General features: G+C 40.8%; 1 protein-coding gene across 7 annotated transcripts in view; it reads left to right on the top strand.

The window, feature by feature from the left end:
• The window catches only part of MYRFL (myelin regulatory factor like), a 113353-nt gene that overhangs the window by 82568 nt on the left and 7777 nt on the right, over positions 1–23008 (top strand). For 5 of the 7 annotated variants that reach the window (XM_073900669.1, XM_073900667.1, XM_073900666.1 and 2 more), the window contains 6 exons: positions 9048–9211; positions 9839–9902; positions 14630–14715; positions 17476–17550; positions 17634–17686; positions 17816–17995. In XM_073900669.1, the coding sequence (XP_073756770.1) occupies positions 9048–9211; positions 9839–9902; positions 14630–14715; positions 17476–17550; positions 17634–17686; positions 17816–17995 (622 nt within the window). The remainder of the gene's footprint in view (positions 1–9047; positions 9212–9838; positions 9903–14629; positions 14716–17475; positions 17551–17633; positions 17687–17815; positions 17996–23008) is intronic. The other 2 variants (XM_073900664.1, XM_073900665.1) reach the window with 2 other exon arrangements.

The raw sequence follows: 23008 nt of genomic DNA, 5'->3' as shown, positions 1-23008 counted from the left end.
TCCCATGATTTTATTTTATTTTTTTTAAGATTTTATTTATTTATTTGAGAGAGAGAGAGCACATAAGAGGGGGGAGGGTCAGAGGGAGAAGCAGACTCCCTGCTGAGCAGGGAGTCCGATGTGGGACTCGATCCCGGGACTCCAGGATCATGACCTGAGCCGAAGGCAGTTGCCCAACCAACTGAGCCACCCAGGCGCCCCCCCTCCCATGATTTTATTATAAAACATTAGTCCATGCAACATCAGATGCCACGAGGAGAAATTTTCAAGTCTGTGACTCTCACTGGGGAAGAAATAAGAGCCTATTTCAACTTCTCGAAGCTTTCTTTGCGATCAGGCTGAGTTTCCCTTATTTAGTGTTGCTAGATAGAGGACAAGTTGTAGTTCCCAGAGAGAGAAGAGATCAACCCCGTTGTCTGGGGGCTTCTGTTGCAGGCTCCTTTATCACCAGAACTGTGAGGGACCCCGGAGCTTGCAAACTGCATTCTGCAAGGCTTACCCAGGGAGTGAGGGGGGCACTGAAGGAACTTTTATCCATTTCCTGAGCTAAACCCTCCCAAAGTTGGAAAGGACCTGATCAGAATGGAAACCAGTTTGCTGGGTACAGTCAAACCAGCTTCCCACCTCCAGCTGCTCTGAGGATGTGAAACACTAGTATTTCTTTGTTTAATTCACCCAAATTTCCATGGACATTTCCTAATACAGAAGTGGAATTTGGACCTCAGTCTTTTTGCTTTTCTGAGAGCAGCCTCAGATAAAAGAATAAACTAGAAGTTTGGCCACTGTCTTCATTGCACTAGAGATCAGTGCTATGGCCTCCCAGTGCTTCATGACATGAACCGTCCCTGTAAGAACATTCACTCATGTAATTCATACTGAGTTCCTGCTCTGTACTGGCGAACTGACTGTGGACAAGATGTGTCCCTGGGTGTTTATCGTATGGGTAGCTAGGACACCACGCGGAAGGGAAGTGGGAGGTGGGGGAGACAGGTGCTTCTGGTAGAGGGAGCAGCCTGTGCAGTCCTAGCTCCAGAAACTAGAGAAAGCTTGAGATGTTCCGCAAAGGGCAAATAGTTCAACTTGATTAGAGCACAGAGTCTATGGTGAAGGATAAGGCTTAGGTAAGGGACCTGCTCTAAGCCCAGTAAGGCCCTGATTTCATAATGTTTCCTGTTGTTTTCATGTGCACAGATACTTGCCAAACTGCTCCACATGTCCTTCAGAAAATATGTCATGCTGTCCATTTGTACCTTCACCCCAAAGCAAGTCATAAATGGGCACAAGATCCTTGTGTGATCTGAAGCAGTTTCTACTTTCCCCCCAGAGTCTCATGAGCAGTTTTTGGTGGCAAAGGGGTTTAATCATTTTTGCATCATAATCGTAAAGCTACATTTCAGCTGAGATAGTGGGTCCCCTCCAACATGGTTAATAATGACTGGACGAGTTGAATAATCAAGTTCAATTATAAAATAGTTATTAACTAACACTGTTAGATGGGGAAGCTTTTCAAAATGCCCCAGACTTATGCCGATCTGAGTCCTAATGAATACAGACTTTTACATGGGACCCGGATATGTGTATTTAAACCAAGTTCCCAAGGCATCTGGTTGCATGTTCATGGTTAAAGTGAACTCACAGAGACCTTATCACTTGCATAGAAAGGAACACTTTCAGAAAGTTCTGGATAATGTTTTCGAACATATTTATACTGGCTTCACTATGGTGTGAGAGGACAGAAGTCAGAGGTATTTTACTCAGAGTCAATCCCTATAACATAATGTCCTTGAAATTCACTTTTGGGTACTTTTCCTTTGGATCCATAAAGTCAGGGCCATAATTATAACCAGGAAGGTAGTAGTAAATTTCCTCTCTACTTTTATTTCCTCTTAAATAGGAAAACACATGAATTATCTTCTTGCCTATTGGATCTACCTGGAAGATGTATGGTGCCAGCAAATTTGATTTGGAGAAATCAGAGCTGATTTGTCATCATTATTTACAAGTAACTGGACAATCGCAGCCAATTGCTCAGATCTCATGAGGCAGCATTTTAAAAGTCCTGTTGGGTAGATATTGCAGAATGAACTTACTGTGCTTTAGAGGGGACTTATATATCATTCTCCATGGTCTTCTCTCTTTTGGGCTAAATCACAAATTCATGTATCAGACAAGCATTAAAAAAAGAAGAAGAAGCTTGTTGCCAAGAAAAATAAAAAAGAGTATTAGGTATGGTAGTGCCAGTGAGGATGGAGAAAACTGGGTGGATTCAGGAGATTTGGGAGACTGAGCTGATAGCACTGCGTGGTGGATCGCCCCTGGGGGAGCAGATGGGGAGGAGTCAGAGATGATGGCTGGGAATCTGGGACCCCTGCTTGGACATAAAGACCAGTTATAATTATAGTATAAGGCTTTCTACAATGTAAACATAGCAAATGGTCATATGACATTTACTGTGATTTAGAACCATAGAATGTTATTCTTGTCTTCATGATTTCTGCCTTATTTTTATTAAAACAAATTTAGAAGCAAGGGAACATTTGTACCAGAATTAGAAAATTTTAAAGAGCTTTTGTCAGGAGATTCTTGGTTTTTGTTTTCTGATTTATTTATTTATTAACATTTTTAATAAAAAATTTCAAATATATGCAGACTTAGAATAATAGTGAAACCCATGTATATACTTCACCCAGATTTGACAATTTTCAATTTGTGTCCTATCTTATTTTATTTATTTATTTATTTATTTTTAAAGATTTATTTATTTATTTATTTGACAGAGAGAGAGACAGCGAGAGAGGGAACACAAGCAGGGGGAGTGGGAGAGGGAGAAGCAGGCTTCCCGCGGAGCAGGGAGCCCGATGTGGGGCTCGATCCCAGGACCCTGGGATCACGACCTGAGCCGAAGGCAGATGCTCAACAACGGAGCCACCCAGGCGCCCCTGTCCTATCTTATTTTATTCAAATCTCCCACCAACTATCCTTCTTTACCAACTGAATTTTTTTGGCTTTATTGAGATATAAGTTTAAGGGATACAACACAATGATTTGATACACATACATATTGCAAAATGATTACTACAGTAAGGTTAGTTAGCACATCCATCAGCCACATAATTAACTTTTGTGTGTGTGGTGAGAACATTTAAGATCTACTCTCTTAGCAACTTCCAAGTATATAATACAATATTGTTAAAATAGTCATCATGCAGTACATTAGATCCCCAGAACTTAATCATTTTAAACTGAGTTTGTACCTTTTGATGAACATCTTCTCATTCCCCCATCTCTCAGTGTCTGGCAACCACCATTCTACTTCTGTTTCTCTGAGTTTGGCTTTTTTAGTTTCCACATATAAGTGATATCACACAGTTTTTCTGTGTCTCACTTATTTCCCTTAGCATAATGCCCTCAATTCCGTCCATGTTGTCACAAATGGCAGGATTTCCTTCTTTATTACATAATATACATAATAATAATGTATAGAATAGTCCATTTGTGTGTGTGTGTGTGTGTGTGTGTGTCCCATTTTCTTTATCCATTTGTCATCAATGGATACTTAGATTGTTTACATATCTTGGCTATTGTGAATAATGCTGCATTGAACATAGGGGTGCAGATATCTCTTAAGAGACAGTGATTTCATGTCCTTCAGACAAACACCCAGAACTTTTGGGGATCTCCATACTGTTTTTTCATAGTGCCTGTATCAATTTGCACTTCTACCAATAGTGTACAAGGGTTCCCTTTTTCCCATACCCTCGCCAACACTTGTTATCTCTTTCCTGCCTTTTAAAAAATAGCCATTCTGGGCGTCTGAGTGGCTCAGTCGTTAAGCATCTGCCTTCAGCTCAGGTCATGATCCCAGGGTCCTGGGATCGAGTGCCACATCAGGCTCCCTGCTCGGCTGCTTGTGTTCCTGCTCTCGCTAACTCTGTCTCTGTCAAATAAATAAATAAAATCTTAAAAAAATTAAAAAATAGCCATCCTAACACAAGTATGTGATGATATCTCACATAGTTTTGATTTGCATTGCCCTGATAATTAGTGATATTAAGCATCCTTTCATGTACCTTTTGGCCATTTGTATATCTTCTTTGGAAAAATGTTTATTCATGTCCTCTGCCCATTTTAATTAGATTATTTGTGTTTTGCTATTGAGTTGTGTGAGTCCCTTATATATTTTGAATATTAGCCCCTTATCAGATATATGGTTTGCAAATATGTTCTTCTATTCTTTAGGTTGCCTTTTAATTTTGTTGATTGTTTCTTTTGCTGTACAAAAACTTTTTAGTTTGATATAGTTCCACTTGTTTATTTTTGCTTTTGGTGCTTAGCTTTTGGTGTCATATCCAAAAAAATGGTTCCCAAGACCAATGTCAAGAAATTTTTTTCCCTGTGTTTTCTTCTAGGAGTTTTATGGTCTTAAGTCTACATTTAAGCCTTTAATCTACTTAGAGTTAATTTTTGTGAGTGGTGTAAAGCAGAGGTCCAATTTCATACTTTTGTCTGTGACTATCCAATTTTCCCAACACTGTTAAAGAAACTGTCTTTTTCTCATTAAGTACTCTTGGTTCCCATGTCAAATTTTAGTTGGCCATATATGTGTGGGTTTATTTCTGGGCTCTCAATTCTATTCCATTGGTCTATATGTCTATTCTTATGCTAGTACTGTTTTGATTACTATAGCTTTATAATATAATTTGAAATCAGGAAATGTGATGTCTCCAGCTTTGTTCTTTCTCAGGGTTGCTTTGGGTATTGGAGACCTTTTGTGGTTCCATATAAATTTTAGGATTTTTTTTTTCTGTTTCTGTGAAAGGTGCCATTGGAATTTTGATAGGGATTACATTGGATCTATAGATGGCTTTAAATAGTATGGACATTTTAACAATATTAACTCCTCTGATATAGGAGAGGGCATGGGATATCTTTCCATGTATTTGTGTCTTCAATTTCTTTCATCAATGTCTTGTAATTTTCAATGTGCAGATCTTTCACCTCCTGAATAAATTTATTCCTAAGTATTTATTGATTTTGATGACATTGTAAATGGGATTCTTTATTTCTTTTTCAAATAGTTTGCTGTTAGTGTATAGAAATGCAACTAATTTTTGCATATTGATTTTGTATCCTTCAACTTTACTAAATTTATTAATTCTAACCATTTTTGGTGGAATCTTTAGGACTTTCTGTATATAAGATCATATCATCTGCAACAGATACAGTTTACTTTTTCCTTTCCAGTTTGGATAACTTTTATTTCTTTTTCTTGTCTGATTGCTTTGTCTTGTATTGTGGTGCATAGAAGTGGGGGCAGTGAGCTTCCTTGTCTTGTTCTTGATCTTAGAAGAAAAACTTTCAGCTTTTCATCTTTGAGTGTAATGTTAGGTATGGACTTATCATATAGGGCTTTTTTATGTAGAGGTATATTCCATCTGTACTTTGTTGAGAGGTTTTTTCATGAAAAGATGCTGAATTTTGTCCAATGCTTTTTCTACATCTATTGAGATGATCACATGATTTTATTAATGTGGCATATCACATTGATTGATATGCATATGTTGAACCATTTTTGCATCCCAGGAATAGATCTCACTTGATCATGGTGTATGACCCTTTTAATGTATTATTGAATATCCATGTTTATCAGAGATAATTGCCTGTAATTTTTTTTTTTTTGTAGTGTCTTTACTGACCTTGGCATCAGGATAATGCTGGCCTTTTAAAATGAGTTTGGAAGTGTTCCCTTCTCTTCAATTTTTTGGGGAGAGTTTGAAAAGGATTTGTATAGATTCTTTAAGAATCTGGTAGAATTCCCCAAGGAAGCTGTCTGGTACTGGACTTTAGTTTGTTGGGATGTTTTTGATTATTGATTCAATCTCTTTTTCTTAATTGGCCTGTTAGATTTTCTATTTCTTCATTAATTCAGTCTTAGTAGGTTGTACATTTCTAGGAATATCCATTTCTTCTAACTTATCCAATTTGTTGGAGTCTAATTGTTCATGGTAGTTTCTTAGGATCTTTAGTATTTTTGTGGTATCAGTTGTAATGTCACCTCTCCTTTCTGATTTTATTTATTTGAGTCTTCTCTCTTTTTGTTCCTTGATCTAGCTAAAGGTTTGTCAATTTTGTTTATCTTTTCAAAAAAACTAGCTCTTAGTTTTGTTGATCTTTTCCATAGTGTTTCTGATATTTGTTATTTCTTTCCTTCTACTATCTTTCATTTGAGTTTGTTCTTTTTATAGCTCCTTGAGGTGTAAAGTTAGGTTGTTTATTTGAGATATTTCTTTTTTCTTCTTAATGTGTGTGTTTATTGCTATAAAATTCCCTTAGAACTACTTTTGCAGGGGATGCCTGAGTAGCTCAGTTGGTTAAGTGTCTGCCTGCAGCTGAGGTCATGATCCCATGGTTCTGGGATCAAGTCCCACATCAGGCTACTTGCTCAATGGGAAGTCTGCTTCTCTCTCTGCCTGCTCCTCCCTCTGCCTACCTCTCTCTCTCTCTGACAAATAAATAAATAAAATCTTTAAAGAAAAAAAATAGAACTACTTTTGCTATATCCCGTAAGTTTTATTATGTTGCATTTCCATTTTTATTTGTTTCAAGATATTTTTTTATTTCCCTTTTAATTTCCTCTTTAACCCATTAGTTTTGCAAGCATGTATTGTTTAATTTCCACTATTTGTGAATTTTCAAGTTTTCTTCCTGTTATGAATTTCTAGTTTCATACCATTGTGGTCAGAAAAGATACTTGGTATGATTTTAATCTTCTTAAATTTGTAAGGCTTGTTTTGTGACCTAACATATAATCTAGGCTTGAGAATGTTCTGTATGCATTTGAAAAGACTGTGTGTTCTGCTCTGTTGGGTGGGATTTCTGATATGTCTTTTAGGTCCATTTGGTCTAAAGCATAGTTCAAGTTCAGTGCTTCCTTGCTGATTTCCTGTCTGGATAAGTTATCCATTGTTGAAAGTAGAATACTAAAGTTCCCTACTGTTATTAAATCGCTTCTATTTCTTCATTCAGGTCTGTTAATATTTGCTTAATATTAGGTTCTCCAATACTGGATCTCTCTCTCTCTCTCTCTGGAGAAATAGATATAGAGTATAGAGGTATATATTTACAATTGTTATAGTCTGATGAATGTCCCCCTTTATCAGTGATGAATTGACCCCTTTATCAGTATATGACCTTCTTTGTCTCTTGTTACAGTTTTTGACTTAAATTTTATTTTATCTGATGTAAGTATAGCTAACTCTGCTCTCTTTTGGTTTCCATTTGCATGGAGTATCTTTTTCCATTCCTTAAGATGTATGTGTCCTTAAAGCTGGTGTGAATCTCTTGTAGGGAGCAGCGTGTAGCAGCATTTTTTTTTTTAATTCATTCACTCCCTCTATGCCTTTTGATTGGATAATTTAATCCATTTATATTTAAAGTAATTATTGATAGGTAAGGACTTACTAATGCCATCTTATTAATTGTTTTTTGGCTGTTCCCTTGTTCCTTTCTTCCTCTTTTGCTATGTTCCTTTGTGAACTGATTTTCTGTAGTGGTATGCTTTGACTCCCTTCTCTTTATCTTTTGTGGGTTTTTGCTTTGTGGTTATATGAGGCTTACATAAAATATCTTATTGCTTATTTTAGGCTGATAACAACTGAATTTTGATCATATACAAAAACTCTACCCTTTTACTTACATCTCCATGTTTTATGTTTTTGATGTCATAATATACCTCTTTGTATGTGTGTATCATTAACCAATTATTGCAGCTAAAGTTATTTTTAGTACTTTTGTCCTTTAACTTTTCCATTCAAGTTAAGTGATTTATACACCATCATATTCCAGTAGTAGAGTATGTTGAAATTGACTATATATTTACCTTTATTGTTGTGTTTTATACCAGTGTACATGTGTTTAAACTTCATAAACTAAGCCTTAACTTTGTAATGTTCAGTTTCTGATTCCTGTCTGAGTGGTTGCTTTACAGTGTTTGAAACCCTTAAAGCTTCAGTTTGCATCATGAGAATCCCAAAGACACACAGCCCCGACTTTGATCCCCCAACTACAAAACAATCTTTTTCTTTTGGCCTTGAGCTCATCATTTTACAACAGTGGGTGGGCCTCTATGAGCCCCAAAGAATTCTGTGGCATTCAGAACTTGTAAACAGAGAGGGGGCTAGGAGGGAGGTCACAGGGTCAGGATGTGAGTTGATGAGAGCTTTCCAGTGTTTCTGTTATGGCTGAGAGAGACACACATGTTTCCATGACAACTGAAGTGTGGGTGGGAGAAGGGATGGCTGACACACTCTGGCTGTGGTTGGTTTCCCTTTCTTGCTCTTTCTGGTGTGTTGGTGGCCTTCTCTGGACAGATAGAATTAAGTGTTGTTGTTTTCAATTTTGTTTGGGACTTAGGTTAAATAGAAATTGTACATGATAGCTCATGGGATGTTAAAGCAGAAATTAACACCTCAAGAATTATCTTCTCATTCATAGATGAAGACGCTGAAGCTCAGAGAGGTGGTTCTGTTCGATGTGGGGTCTACCATCTAGTAAGTGGCAGAACTCAGAGAAAAGCCCAGGTCTTCATTCCTTTCTCCTTCACCTGAACAATTCGATGCACATTTTGCCAGGAAGAACTAGAATCATTTCTTGCGAGGATTTAGTGCTGTGCACACAAATCAACATTTCGAAGCTTGTTCTGACTTTCTTTTTATGAGTTTTAAATATGGTATAATGGCCATACAAAATAAATCTTCAGATTCCAAACTTGACAGTGTCCTTGAGCTCCATTCTCTCTCTTGGATTACAAGGACATATTTCTATTTTATTGCAAATTGAACATAAGCAGCTTTACTACACAGCCAGGAGTTTAGCAAGATCATTTTAAGTTGCAACCCTCTCCGGTTTTATCTTGAATGAACTTGAGGTTGTGTGTGTGTATAATCATTTTCAGTGGTATATTTCACCTGTCTTCGAAAGGACTGTGGACAGTTCCCTGGTGGTCTCACACTGTAGATTTATGCCCTCTGTACTGTTTTCATTTCTAGGACCAGATCTTTATGGAAAATGTGGGTGCAGTGAAGCAGCTCTGCAAACTAACCAACAACCTTGAAGAAAGGATAGAAGAGTTAGAAATATGGAACAGAAAGCTGGCCAGGCTGAAGCGGCTCAGTATTTGCAAGTCCTCAGCCAGCGAAGCAAGCTCCATCAGGTAAATCCCCAAGTGCCATAGGAGTCGGGAGGAAGGAGAGAATGGGGTCTTTCCATAACTAGATGCTACAAAATGGTTTTTCTGATCCAGCAGCAACCATCACTCTCCGATGATGCCATCCCGCCTCTCTTTTTAGAATGTTTTGGAACACAATTGCCTTATGTGGTAATTTTCTTGTTTTTTCTGTTGCTGCTTTAAAAAGGAAACAAAACACGGAGTATCTGTTTAAGAGCAAGGTATTATAGGAAATGTCGCATTTTAGCAAAGGATGACTTCTCCTTTAAGGAGGAGAAGTGGTCTTTTCTAAATTTAGTAAATCATGTTTGGTTCTCAGGGACAAAACTTCTAGTTTTTTTTTTTTTTATTACTTAAGGAGGGAAATGCACATTTCCTGGGGTCTAATTATGAGAAAAAGAAAAATATAAGGTTTAATGCATTCATTTATGCTTACTAAGGTTCTTTTCCACAAAAGGAACTCTCAATTGCCTTGACTTTCCCTTTTTTAAATTAGCACTGTAATACAAAGGAAAAGTCATACTCCTGTGTTAGTGGCAGCCAGGGCTTTTGTCTTATAACTCCTGGAGAGGCATTTGAATAGTAATTATCATTCTCTCTCTCTTTTTAAAGCAGATTTAGCAGAGCTGTTAGTGCATCTTCTCCAAGAAGGGCCATTCCCAAAAAAACCAACAAGGTAAATAGACTTAAATTTGTAATGAACAGTGATGGTGTGTTCTATACACCACCCCCTGCCCAAAGTCTTTAGATAAATTGATCAAGAATGCTTTTCTTTATTTATTTGCTGATAGACTCCCTAGTTTGCATCCTTATACACTTTAGGTATTTTTTTCTTTTTAAGATTTTATTTATTTATTTGAGAGAAAGAGAGACAGAGCATGAGCAGTGGATAGAGGGAGAGGCAAAGCAGACTGCCTGGGGAGCATGACCCAGGGCTTGATTCCAGGACCCTGAGATCATGACCTGAGCTGAAGGCAGACGCTGAACCGACTGAGCCATCCAAGTGCCCCAACACTTTAGGTATTTAAATACTACCCCTTTAATAGAAACTAACTGTTTTTTCAAAAAGGTGTTTAGAGAAATGAGTACAAAACATGTTCATTTCAGAAATACTATTCTGCCAGTTTTTGTTTATACTGCCCCACCCCCAAGTGAAATTCATCAGCCTCTGCATGCATATGGTCCTTGGCTGTAAGGTCTATGTGGATGCCTTAACTTGAACTAATTCCTTACCTATGGCTTCAGAAGATCCCAGAGGGACTTCCATTAATCCCCAAATCCCTCTTTTCCCTTTGATATTTAGTACTGTTCGTGCAAATGGGGAAATAGGTATTCACTTTCTTGCAAAGGTAAAGTGTAATGGCTTTATTAATGAATAAAGAGAACTTTTATCAAACAGGGTAACATTTACAGTAAATGTACAGTAAAAGGTGGAGGTTAATCATTTAATAATTTAAAATACACCTTCTCCAATGCAGAGAAGTGTCAGTGAGGGAGAAGCTACAATATTCCCTTCCTAGCTGCGATTCATTGACAGATAGCTGTGAGACTCAGCTTGCTCCCTCAGACCCACCAGTGTTCCACAGGTGGCCCTTCCCAGGAGAAGATATTCATGACCTTAATCTATATCCAGGGCTGACCTGGTGTGTGGGCCATTGCCCCCTTTTATCTCTACTTATGTTATACTGCACTGACCTATTCTAAAAGGATTCAGAGAGAGTTTAATATTCTACTAAAAACTGCTAAAATGTTATGTTGCTGACAAGCTACTTGGTATACCAATAAACATAAATATATGGATAAATATATATGTAGAAGTGTCCTTGGGCAAGTTACTTCATTGCATTGAGAAATAAAGATAATAATAGTATCTATCTTGCAAAGATTAGTGATAGGATTAAATAAGGTGAAGCCCTTAGCCACAGTGCCCAACACATAGCAGTTTGCTCAATAAACACAAACTATTAAAAATATTGTGTAAGAAAGGTACCCTGTGTACTAACCAGTTTGCAGTGGGATGGAGGGAATGGTACTACATCCATGGCGGCCCTGATTGGTACGATTTGGTCACGTACAACCTCTGTAGCTCTCACTTTGCACCCAGGGAATCTCTTTATTTTGCAGTTATCCCAGAATATTAACTAGAATGTGTCATTCATGAGAACAGGCCCCATGTCTTGCCTTCCTCACTCTGCATCCCCAGGGACAGGCATATAGTAGGTACTCAAGAAATATTTGTTAAATGAATGCATGAATGGAAAGCCCAGTCTGATAATCTTTCCTGAAGATTAAAAACATTAAGTGGTTCAGTGTCTTGGGTATGGTGGGGGTGGCATGGGGGTGGGAAGGGGGTTGAATTGTAGACACAGTAGAGGATTTATGTAGGTATTAAAGGGCACTCATTCAACTCAGAGGCCTCTTATAGTCCCTGTCATAAGCTTGTGGGAGGCAGACAAAGGTGAGTAAGACATGGCCCCTTCTGAGGAATTTCTAGGGAGCCTGGGAAGATCGAGGACAATACAAAGAACAGTTGTATCTGGATGTGGTAAATATTGCAAAGGCTCAGAGTGCTGCATTATGGGGGCCGGGCCTTCCAGGAGGAGTAAGGTCTGGCTAGGTAGAGGAGAGGTTCCAGAGGAGACAGAATAAGCAAAGATCTGGGGACTGGCACTGGCTTCATTGAAGGATTAGGTGAGAGTTGGTTAGGGAGGAGAGTAGAAGATATGGCTGAGGGTAGGGCTCAGATATCCTGGACCACCTGATAAGAAGTTCACTTGCCGTGAAAACCTTCTGAATAATAACAATAATATCTAAGTTGTAGAGTGTTCTCTTGCTTTACAGACAGAAAAAGGGAGGCAGCATTGCACAGTGGTTAGGAGCACAGATTCTGGAGCCAAATCTTTGATGGTTTAATCCTGGCTCTGTGACTTACTAGCTGTGTGATCTCGCATAAGGAACTTAGCCTTCCTTTTTTCCCTTCTCCATAAATTGTGGATGATAACATTACCTGCCTCATAAGATTGTTAAGGATTATCATGAGGGCTAAATAAATCAGTATATATAGTGGAAAAAAGAAAAAAAAAGAAAAAGAAATAAATTAGTATATATAAAGCACTCAGAAGAGAATATGGCACATAAGAAGTGCTATATAAGTGTTCACTCTTTTTTTTTTTTTTTTTAATTTAGTAGGCTCCATGTCCAGCATTAAGCCCAATGCAGGGCTTGAACTCACGACCTTGAGATTGAGACCTGAGCTGAGATCAAGAGTCGGATGCTTAACCGACTGAGCCACCCAAGCACCCCAAGTGTTCACTCTTACTAGCATTTTCAAACCCACTATTTGAGTGGTTCTCATACTTTGGCATGTTATCAGAGTCTTCCAGGGAGCTTGATAAAGTACAAGTAATGGGGATGTTTTGCTTCCCCTGTGCTGTCTTTGCAGGAGGTCTTGGCTCTTTCCCTGAGGTTCACTTTCCCTTCCATGACACCAACCCCTAGGTATCCTCTGTTCTCCAGAGCCTCCGTTATCCTTGGGTCATTGAAACATATGTGTGTAGGGGGAGTGTGCTACTCTTGGGTTGGGTGGGTGCATTCATGAGCAAAGTGCTGGCTGTGAGCAATCTGTGGGCCTTACCAGATGGTAAGAAACCTGGGTGGGCCTTGCCTCAACTTCCGCACAACTGCCAATGGTGGTGCTTGTTCTGGAAGAAGATTGAGGTCTCCTGAGTAGCTCTCATCCAATCTAGTGTTCCTGTTCCTTCCTTCTTTCTCTGCCTCCAAGAGATAGATGGGTGATCCCTGCTGTGTGTTGGTGGTTGGGGTGAGGTGGGAAGGCCTTCAGGCTTTTGCACAGAATTTTCTAGGGCATTTTGGTTTTTAATAAATTCCAAAGTAATTCTCATGTGGACCTGACTTTGAGAACCATTGCAGGATTAGTTGGACCCACCCAATAACTCTGAAAATGTTGGCAGGTATTATTTTATCATTCCTATTTTATGGATGAGGGAAATGAGGATCAATGACGTTTAGATGACTTGTTCAACACCTGGCTCCAAGCCTGACTCCAGGTCTTAGGTCATTTCCCTACACTAGGTCAAAGGATTTGAAGCAAAAGCATGGAGATTGAAAATAATCCAGCAGCTGTGGGGAGTAGGTTGGAGGGGGGAACTATTACCTGAGACGAATGCTATTTAATGCCAATCGATTCAACAAATTTCACTGAGTCCCTTCTCTGCCCAGCACATTATTAGACTCTCCTCTCAATAGTTCCAGTGAGATGTAAGAATGGTATGAGCTATTCACTTCTTGGTATTCAGAGTGGCTTCCAGCTGCCCTATGGGTGACTCAATTGTAAGAGCCCTACGGGGTTTGTATATTTGTTAAAAACGTATATGATTAATCCCACTCCAAACCCCAATATAACACTGTGGAACATTTTATTTACTCAGATACCCAGCCCAAGAAATTCAAGTAAAGACCAATTTTAAACAATTCTTAACGACCACCAGCCTCCCATTCTCTTCCAACCAAAAGCGCGACTCTACCCTGTACCCCGCAGAAGGAAGCAAACATAACACTCTCTACTGCGTTAGCAGTGAAGCTCCCATTTCAGGGGCACCTTATTCAAGTGGGCAGAAAACCTCTCCTGTCTTTTCAGCTAGATTCACCACCAATTACACAGCTGTCTATTCTGTAGTTCTTGGCCCATTCCTCATATGCAAGTTTTTATGCCAATATGTATCAGTCTTAGAGGTTTGCCTCATTGGCTTCCTAGAGACTGTAACTTACTTATTTTTAGATTCCCTATAGTGTTACACAGAACAGTGCTTAATGAATGTTTGTTGAATGGGTGTAAGGATCAATAAGACACAGGCTCAGAACTGTCCTTAAAAATAGGTAGCAGTATTGAATACTGATGTGTATGATTTAAAGAGTACTTTTTTTTTTGGACCATAAAAGTCTTTCCCATGATGTGTCATGATGCCTGAAACTCTTCTGTTGGAAGTTAGTCCATCATGTCTTGAAGACTTTTTGGTTTTCCAAAGTGTTGTAGTAAAGGAGATGAACATCTGGGTTCTGAGAGTATCTTGTCTGATATGTCCTCTGCTCTCATAAAACTTCAAGAATAAGCACCAAATGAATGGCTCAGACACGGGTCCTGCAGTATGCCAGCAAAAAGACAAATGACTATAAGCCAGAGTGTCAAGGAAAGGGAGAAGCTTGAGCTAGGCTTTGGAAGAACTTCCTTTTTGGGGGGCAGACAGCAGGAAGATGTAGGCGGGAGAGAGAGCCCTGGCCAGCCCACTGGGAGGCAAAGATCCCGGCTGGGAGCGAGTCTTCAGGGGACCTTCTCACATTGGCATTGCTGGTTTATCACGGCTCCTGACTGAATCTTTTTTACAGGTTTATTTTTCAGGAAAAAAACAGTTGTGTCCTAACTGGGTTTTCCAGACCTTGGTTATAACTCTCATTGCTGTGATGGCATTTTGGTAAGAAAAATTTCAGTGTTGTGCTATGTCAAGCTCTTTTTTTTTCTTCCTATCTTCCTTTTCTCATCTATCAACTGGGGACTGACCTATGTGCTTTGAAGACAGGGAGCCCTTTAACTGGGCATTGACCTTGAATTTAGGTTAGAGATAAGGGAGACCTTTTTTTAAAAAAAGAAGATTTTATTTATTTACTTGAGAGAGGACAAGTGGCAGAGGGAGAAGCGGGCTTCCCGCTGAGCAGGGAACCCGATGTCGGAGCCGAAGGTAGACGCTTAACCTGAGCCACCCAGGTGCCCCGAGGGGGCCCTTTTTAAACTCCTATTCTGAAGAAAAAAACATGGGCTTTCTGTACTTAAATGTGAGATGAAGGATGATTTTTTTTCAATCAATTGATAATTTTTAGTAGCTCACTATGCTGTGTGTGTGTGTGTGTCAGTCTTACAAATGATTGCCTGAAATTGTTAGTTCTCTTTCCTGTCAACTTGGGGGAACAGAGAGAGAGGGCAATCAGGGACAATCTGTTCTCCCCCGGACACTCCCATTTGTTAGGCTTCTTCTAGATTCTTCAGGGAAGACATCACACAAAAGGGACTATGAGATAACCCCAAGATCTACAATATATTGCATCTGCAGCCAAATGTACTCAGCAGCGGAAGCAAGCAAACACAGTGAGGACGAAGAATTTGCTGCAGTGGGGGACCTGAGTGCCATCGGACCTCTGCAGGGCCCAGAGAGGCATCCCTTACTGGGACGCAGGGCTCTTCCCCGGGGCTCTGGTCTGCAGGCACCTGCCGCTGGGATGGCCCCTCAGGCTTCAGGCCTCGGTCCTCTTGCCTATGTCCTCTAGGCCTTCTTCTTCTCAGTATATTTGCATGGTCGCAGGGGTATTTTCACAGGGGTATTTATCTATCTCTCAAAAAGTGCTTTATGAGTGTTAGAAAGGACTGCCTTGGGGGCTTGTCTGAAGGGAGACAGTCGTTCTCAGAGACAAAGTAAGGGGCGGTGCCGAGGTGCTGGTAGTTCCGTGACCTAACGCAGCTTCCCAGCTATAGAAGATAGTGTGAGTCTCTCTCTGTACCATTCCCTCCCCTCAGCATTTCAACTTTCCACTTGCTACTGCCCACTGTACAGAACACCCCTAACACCTGACACCACGACACAGAATTCCCATTTGAAGCTGTTGCCTTTCTCTCACTCTCCTAAGTGAGCTGTCCTCTGCAGGGACTCGCCGCTTAGGAGAGTGTGAGCATCCACTTCAGCAGCCATACGTGGTAGCGTTCTCTAGAGAGGCGGAGGCCCATGAAAACCAGCGGCAGGGTGATAGGAAGTCTAATTCTGATGCACAGAGACTGCTTTTTAAACATGCTTATCAGAATTATCTCACGAATTCCAATATTGTTGACCACTAAGATCGTAAGTGGGAGGTTATTGGGCTTGTTATTCTGTTTCTGGCCTGTGGTGGCAAGAAGGGTCAAATCCAGAATTTGCCCCCAAAGAAAGGAACAGATGTCCATGTCATTCTACAATTCTAGAAGTTCTCTGGGTCATGCACTGAAGTAGATGCCAGAGACAAATTAGAAAGAGCTCTTCAGGATTAGTCATAGGGAAATAGAGAGCGAGGGAGAACAAAGAGAGGAAGACCGGATCACAGCAAGCAGTTGCCAGGGCGACACAGCGGATTCTGTCTGACGGCATCTTTGGGGCTCAGCACCACTTTCCCCAGACGGGGTTGTGCCTGCTGAGCAGTAACCAGCTGCTGCTGAGAACACTCTGGAAATTTTTTCCTTATGAGTGGAATTCAAATGCATGGCACATTTCCTCATGTATATTTAATAATAGTAAACCCACCATCTTTGAATGGGAACAATATAACGAGGAGTCGAGTCTAGGGAGCCAGGTGTACAGTCAAGCTGGCAGCAAGTCAAGTCAGTCACCCTCTGTCAGACCCAGCGCACAGTGGGATTGTAATGTGGTTGGTGGACTCTCCTGTGCGGCTCACGAGAGAGTTCCAGAGACACCCCTGCAAGAAGAAAATGCTAGGTGTTTGGATGCATGAACATTGTGGAGAATAGCTTCCCAGGGCTCCGAACCTTTCAGAAAAGCTTCTGTTTGAATATGTAAGTTCTGATAATTGGAGGAAAAAGACAGAGTCATTATTTTGAAGTCACACAGTGTGGAAATGGAAATGGATGCTACATTGCATTTCTTCTCCTTCCTCTCTCCTCTGATTTGGTGTTTCATGCTCTGAAAAGACAGGCAGCCGGAAGATGTCAGAGAAGAAGCCAAGGGGTTGGCGTCTACAGCTGACTAAACCCGGATGGACTTTCCCCTCCGGGGGCCACAGGGCAGAACACCCCCCCCTGCCCCCCGCCAGTGGGATGTGAACTCTGCTCTGACTTTTTCCTGCAAGGAGCAGGGGCTTGCCTCCAGCAATTTACAGCTTCCTCTCATAATCTTCCACCTGTGACAGATGCTTCTGAGGCAGCTTGTGGGGCCAGGGGGCTGCTCTCGGGAAAAATCCATCAGTGCGGAGTACCCCAGAGCCTCTTTGCTGTAGGAAGGCAAGGGCCTTCTGCCCTGAAGCAGAACTGTGCTGGTTTCCACGGTATGACTCTCAGCCGAGGCCGCACCCTTCCCATCGGTGTGGCCTGTGACAGTGTATCTCCGGCCGGCCGGTTGTGTGAGATGGAGATGAACTCAAATCTGGCAAATAATGCTTCCTTCTTCTTCTTTTTTATTTTATTTTATTTTTTTTAACAGTGCCTTGACGATAGTCTCCCTGTACATACTTAGCTTAAAATATCAAAACCAACGTGCCCCAAATCTCCCTCCGAGGTGAGAGTTTTGGTCTTGTTTTCCTTTGGGGAGAAGGGTTCTTGAAGGCCTCCTTCGGTAATCACTTTGTTTTCTTCCACCAGCAATATCACAAGCTCTGGGGAACCGGCCCTGCCGCCCACAGCCTCTCTCACAGGTAAGGTTTAAGATTTTCACATTCCTCGCTCTCAAACCCAGCCCCATGTTTCCTGTGAATTGTCGACAAAAGAACCAGCCTCTCAGGTGAAACTTGTCGCTTCCCTCCCCTCTGCCCAATGCTCTGCAGCACCCAATACGTCCCTGGTGACCACACCGTCCTCCTTCCGAGTACCAGAAATCACTTTCTGTGAGATCCTGCCCTGTCAGGAGACTTACTGCTGCCCCATCCAGGGAAAGAGAAGAGTCCCCTCCAGTCCTGCACGAAGGTGGTCTCAGGAGGAGGAAACCCATCAGAGGCCGGGGACAGGTAAAGGATGTTCAAAGAGAAGCATCTAGGACTCTGAAACCTGACGTGTTTTTCTTTGCAAATATCTACTTGCCTAATCTGTTCATGGTTCCAGACAATGGTTCTACTCTTCTCTTTGGGGTGGCAAGCTCTTTAAAAACACAAGTCCCCTTATAATATTGAGTTCCCTGCCCAGGGATGAAATTATGGCTGAGTAAGTGAAAAGATCTCATTTGTGTCATTTGTCCATTGCCAACAACATTAGTAATAGTAGAACATGTAAAGTAATCCTGAGTGGTTGGGTAGATTTTCTGGCTCACTCAGAACTTATAAAATGATGTCGAATCTGGGCTTTCTGCCCAAACCAAGTAGGGCAAAATGTAAAAGGCTTTGGAACTCTAATGAGTTCAGGATAAGCTGCAAGTCTGAAAATCACAACCACTGTCAGAATATCTGCTTCTTCCTCCTAGGGACACACACACACAGAATTTTTTTAAGAAGCAGATTTTTCATGTTAAAAAAATTATGGAGGCTTGATCAAGGGTTAAAACTATAATTATCTCTGTAATGTAATCCAAATGTATAATTATCTCTGTAATGTAATCCAAATGTATACTAATTCATTATTGTTTTTGGGAACCTTCTGCACATCCACAAGTCTATAGAATAATGATGACAATAATAGCAATACATACATATTAGCATGGCTTATCTATCACGATGCTGTGGCAACAACAGCTTCCAAATAACAGTGGCATGTGGCAAAAATTTATTTTTGTCTCTCTCTCTATGTCAAATGTGGATCAAAAGAGGGCTCTCACTCATCATATCCTTTAGAACCTAACTAATGGAGACTCCATCTCAGTCTGTATTTCTACAATCTCTGTAGCAGTGGTAAGAGAACACGGCTCTTAATGCTCCCACCTAGGTGTAGCACGTGTCACTTCTGCTTACATTTTATTGGCTAAAGCGAGTGACATTGGTCATGTCTCATTTAAAAACAGTTGATAAAGTGCAGACCTAACGTATGCCTAGAAGAAGATGAACTAGAATATTTTTGAGCAGTCCAAATGACTGACACATACAATATGGTCATTGGTTGAAGTTTGGGGTCAACAGTGTGATTTCTTTTTCCTCTTGATATTATTGCATAACCTAGAGTTGAATAACTTTTACGAATCATCATCATCATCATCATCACCATCACCACCGCCATCATCATCATCATCATATAATGAGCTATTACTATATACAAATGCACAGCCGTAAGGTATCTACATGAATAAACCATTCCATCCCCACAAGCCTAAAAGATAGGCACTGTTATCTCCTTTCTTCCCAGTGAGGAGTGAGGCATAGAGAGTTTTTCCCTGCACCTGTAGGAGGCAATGCTCGCACTGTTTTTCTCATGAAAACTACTTTTGATTGAACTTGGGAACAGATGCATCACTATAGGGCAAAGATAAAGCTTCACCGTGAAGAAATGAACGTGTTTCTGTCATCATATTCTCCGTAGTTTCAAATATGGAAAAGTCCAGTGCTGTTTAAAAAAAAAAAATCCCCGAAAGCCTTCATCTCTTGCAAAAGCACATGAACCCTTGTGGCTGTAAACCCTTCTCCTACCTTGGGAGTCCACCTTGGGTGTACTCTGTGGCCTTTTCTGAGAGCAGTCCTCAGAAGAGACCATCCCACCTATGAGAGATGTGTAACCATGGATCCTGCACAGGAAGAGGTCATGGACTGATCCAATCTTCATTTTCAAAAATGTTCTTGACCCCTTGAGCAAACTCCTTCCTGTAGCAACCAGCTCTTCACATGGAGGGCACAGCATCCTTATCAAACTGGATGAAGGTTTATTGCTCTCCTCTCTGGGACACTGGGTGCCTGCATGTCTTACATTGCCTAAGTGTGGGGGACACTGAAGAGACTCCTAGAGAAAGAAGGGCTGCTCCACAGTGCCTGGCTGTGTCCTCCTAGGCACAGTCACCAGCTTCTCTGGCTAAAAGTGAAATGTAAGTCCTGTCTTACCAGGCTCCCTGATACATGGGCAGAATTGTTCCCTCTTCCGTTTTTTAGCTGGAGAAAGATAGAAAGGATTTACGTGTTCTCTTCACTGTCACCTTCTAGAAACCTGCAAACTTTTGGGGATTTAGAGTGTTGTAGAATGTCCGAGAGCAGCACACCAGTGGTACCTAAATTTTTGACCTGTAGAATCTCCTATTAATTCATTATTCTTTTTACAATTATTTGACTGAGAAAATACATAAAAGGAGAATGTTACTTTAAACTCAGTTAAGTTTTAGTCAAATTATTTTTGTTAGTCCTACAGCAACATTTGAAGAATAGTACAAATCCGTGGGAGAGTTGTTACTTTTCAAGTGCGCAGATACCACTGACCACTTTATGCAATCACCTGGGTTTCCAAGGATCGGGTCAGGAAAACCTCTGATTGATACCAGCTCACCCATTTTCCAGCTGATGAAATGGAGGCCCAGGACCTTGCTTAAGGTTCTGCAGTAAGTTACTAGCAAAGTTGGAACAGGAACCTGAGTCCCCTGTCTTCCTGTCCTGGGTTTCTGCCCATCTACCATTGTGCCTCCATTTAGTTGGCACTGTGTGCACATGTACCAGGGATCAACTCTAGAGGAAGCTGAAAGTATTCACTCTGTGGTTCTAGAAAGTCCCTTTGGCATTCCCCTCCCCCAAGTTTGCCTATTGCCACTGAGATGTCCCTGATGTGGGGTGTTTCTGGGGGTGTAAAGAAAGCCTCTTCTCTTCTGCTGCTGGTCCATCCTTCCCCTCTGTCCTGGGCACTGTATGGCCCTGGGGTTCCCAAATCTGAAAGCAAAGAAAGCCAGGCAAACTCTTTCAACAGATGTTTCTGAGGCATTAACAACTAATTAAAAATTAAAGAATAGGGATGCCTGGGTGGCTCAGTCTGTTGAGCTTCTGCCTTCGGCTCAGGTCATGATCCCAGGGTCCTGGGATTGAGTCATACGTCAGGCTCCCTGAGCAGGGAGCCTGCTTCTCCCTCTGCCTGCCATCCCCCTGCTTGTGTTCGCTCTCTTTCTCTGACAAATAAATAGAATCTTTAAAAAAAAAATTAAAGGATAAAAGTTTAAAAAAGAAATTCAAGGGTTAAGAAAAAAAAAAAGTTGGAACAACTCTCTAGGATGAAGAGTAATATCTAGCAGTTTACTAAGCCCCAGAACACACTTATGAGCTTCTTTCCTAAGGAGTAAGACCACTAGTAAAATAAGGGAAGGGAAATCAGCATTTTTATGATATGCTGAGTGCAAGCCATTATTTTTCTTTTAGGCCCAAGCTGATTGTATAAAACGTCTTTCAGAAAGGTTATTCCCTCTCCCCACTTAATATAAAAGGTTTGGGTAAGACTAATCAAGAGGTGGAGAGTGGGTATTTTGGAATATTGAGCTTCCACTCTGAGGAGCCAACTGAGTGTGATAGATTAGATTTTAATCTATGGAACCAATAAAAATAGACAGAGTTAGATATGAAAAAGTAAAGAGCTTATGAGGAGAATATCTATGGAATTCTACAGATGTTAAGAATTTTGGTGAAGATTTAAAAATCTCACAAAACTAAAAGGCTATGAGAATTCATGCTTATTTGGAGATCAGAACTCTGAGAAGAGCAAATGGCGGAAAAAAACTGGCTCCCTGTGTTAAAGGACACAGTCATCAATTGGTTGGGCTCATTGACTTTTTCTTGGCATGAGTCTGGTTCAATCAGGAAAGAAAAAGGTATCCAAGATGCTGTTTTGGAACTCAGCCATACAGCACAATTTTATAAGTAATGCTATATACACATTCTACCACAACAGGATATGCTTTGGTTGGACACCATCTTAAATCTCTCCTCTCCAGAAGTTTCTAATTTAGTTTATTGGGAGATCTTTTCTGCTGATTGAGAAATCTATCTCCAGCTTCACAGTGAAAAACCACTGGGAGTGTATATTAAGTTTATAGTGAATATTACTGGAAGGCATTTATAAAATGAGAGCCACCCCTGTTTGACTACAGGAGAATTTATGGTTTTCCAATAATTAGCCTTTCAGAATTGAATAGTCTTGCCTCAGAGAAGTGACAAATTGGAGATGTTCTATAGGAGATTTAAAATTTATTTCCAATCCTGCATCTGAAAAGCCATTTTCATAATTCTAATCTGCAAGATTATCTCTCAACTTTACCTTCTTATTACTGTTTTTAAAACTACCGTTATCCCATCAGACACTAAATCCTATCATAGGATTCTATGTCTCCAGGAACCTGGAAACATGCTTCTGTGAAAATGAGGCAACTCTGTAATCCTGTTGCCAAAATTTATAATGAGCCCTGTTCCTGCAAATTCAGTGGGAAAGTAGGGGGAAAAAAGGTAAAGGATGAAAACAGACAGGATGGAGAAGTTCTGGTTTCCCCTTCTTTTTATGTTTCATTTGCCGTATAAATTCATATCCTTCTGTGGAAGCAATCATAAGCAAAACTCATAGCAGGGGACACGTGCTTGACAATTATTACTGGAATAGCTGGAATCCAAGAAATCTAGAGGCCTTTTGGACAGCACATATATTTATATCTAAAGGGAAATATATATTCAATTTTCTAGAAAATCCTCATGTGTCAAGATTCATTTCTTTTTAATGAAAAGGCTCATGTTAGGCAAGATGCTCAGGAAACCTGCCTCTCCTTCAAATTCTGCCTCACTCCCCTTTGCCAGCAGGATGAAGGAGCTCAGGCTCCCATGTCCATTCCCAGCATCCCCTCTGCACCCATCTGCTGGCAATTTCCCCTTTGAGTGTGTAAGAGGAAACGTGTTTCTGGAGGATATATGATTGACTCTCCTTCTTCCTTCCCTGCCCCTCTTCCTTCCGTCCTCCCACAAATATTTGTTGAGCACCTGCAGAGAGCCTAGGATTGCCTTGCCTGGGGCGACGGCAAGGTGCACAAGATGCTCGCAGGCTTCTGGAAGCTCACAGTCAGTTTTGTGGGCAGGTAAACAAGCCCGTGTGCCTAG

This window comes from Callorhinus ursinus, unplaced genomic scaffold, assembly GCF_003265705.2.
Source record: "Callorhinus ursinus isolate GAN/ISIS: 27379988/994484 unplaced genomic scaffold, GSC_fseal_2.0 scaffold14, whole genome shotgun sequence".
Classification (NCBI taxonomy): Eukaryota; Metazoa; Chordata; class Mammalia; order Carnivora; family Otariidae; genus Callorhinus; species Callorhinus ursinus.
Note: the sequence above shows the minus strand (reverse complement) of the source record. Positions and strands in the feature narration are given on the sequence as shown.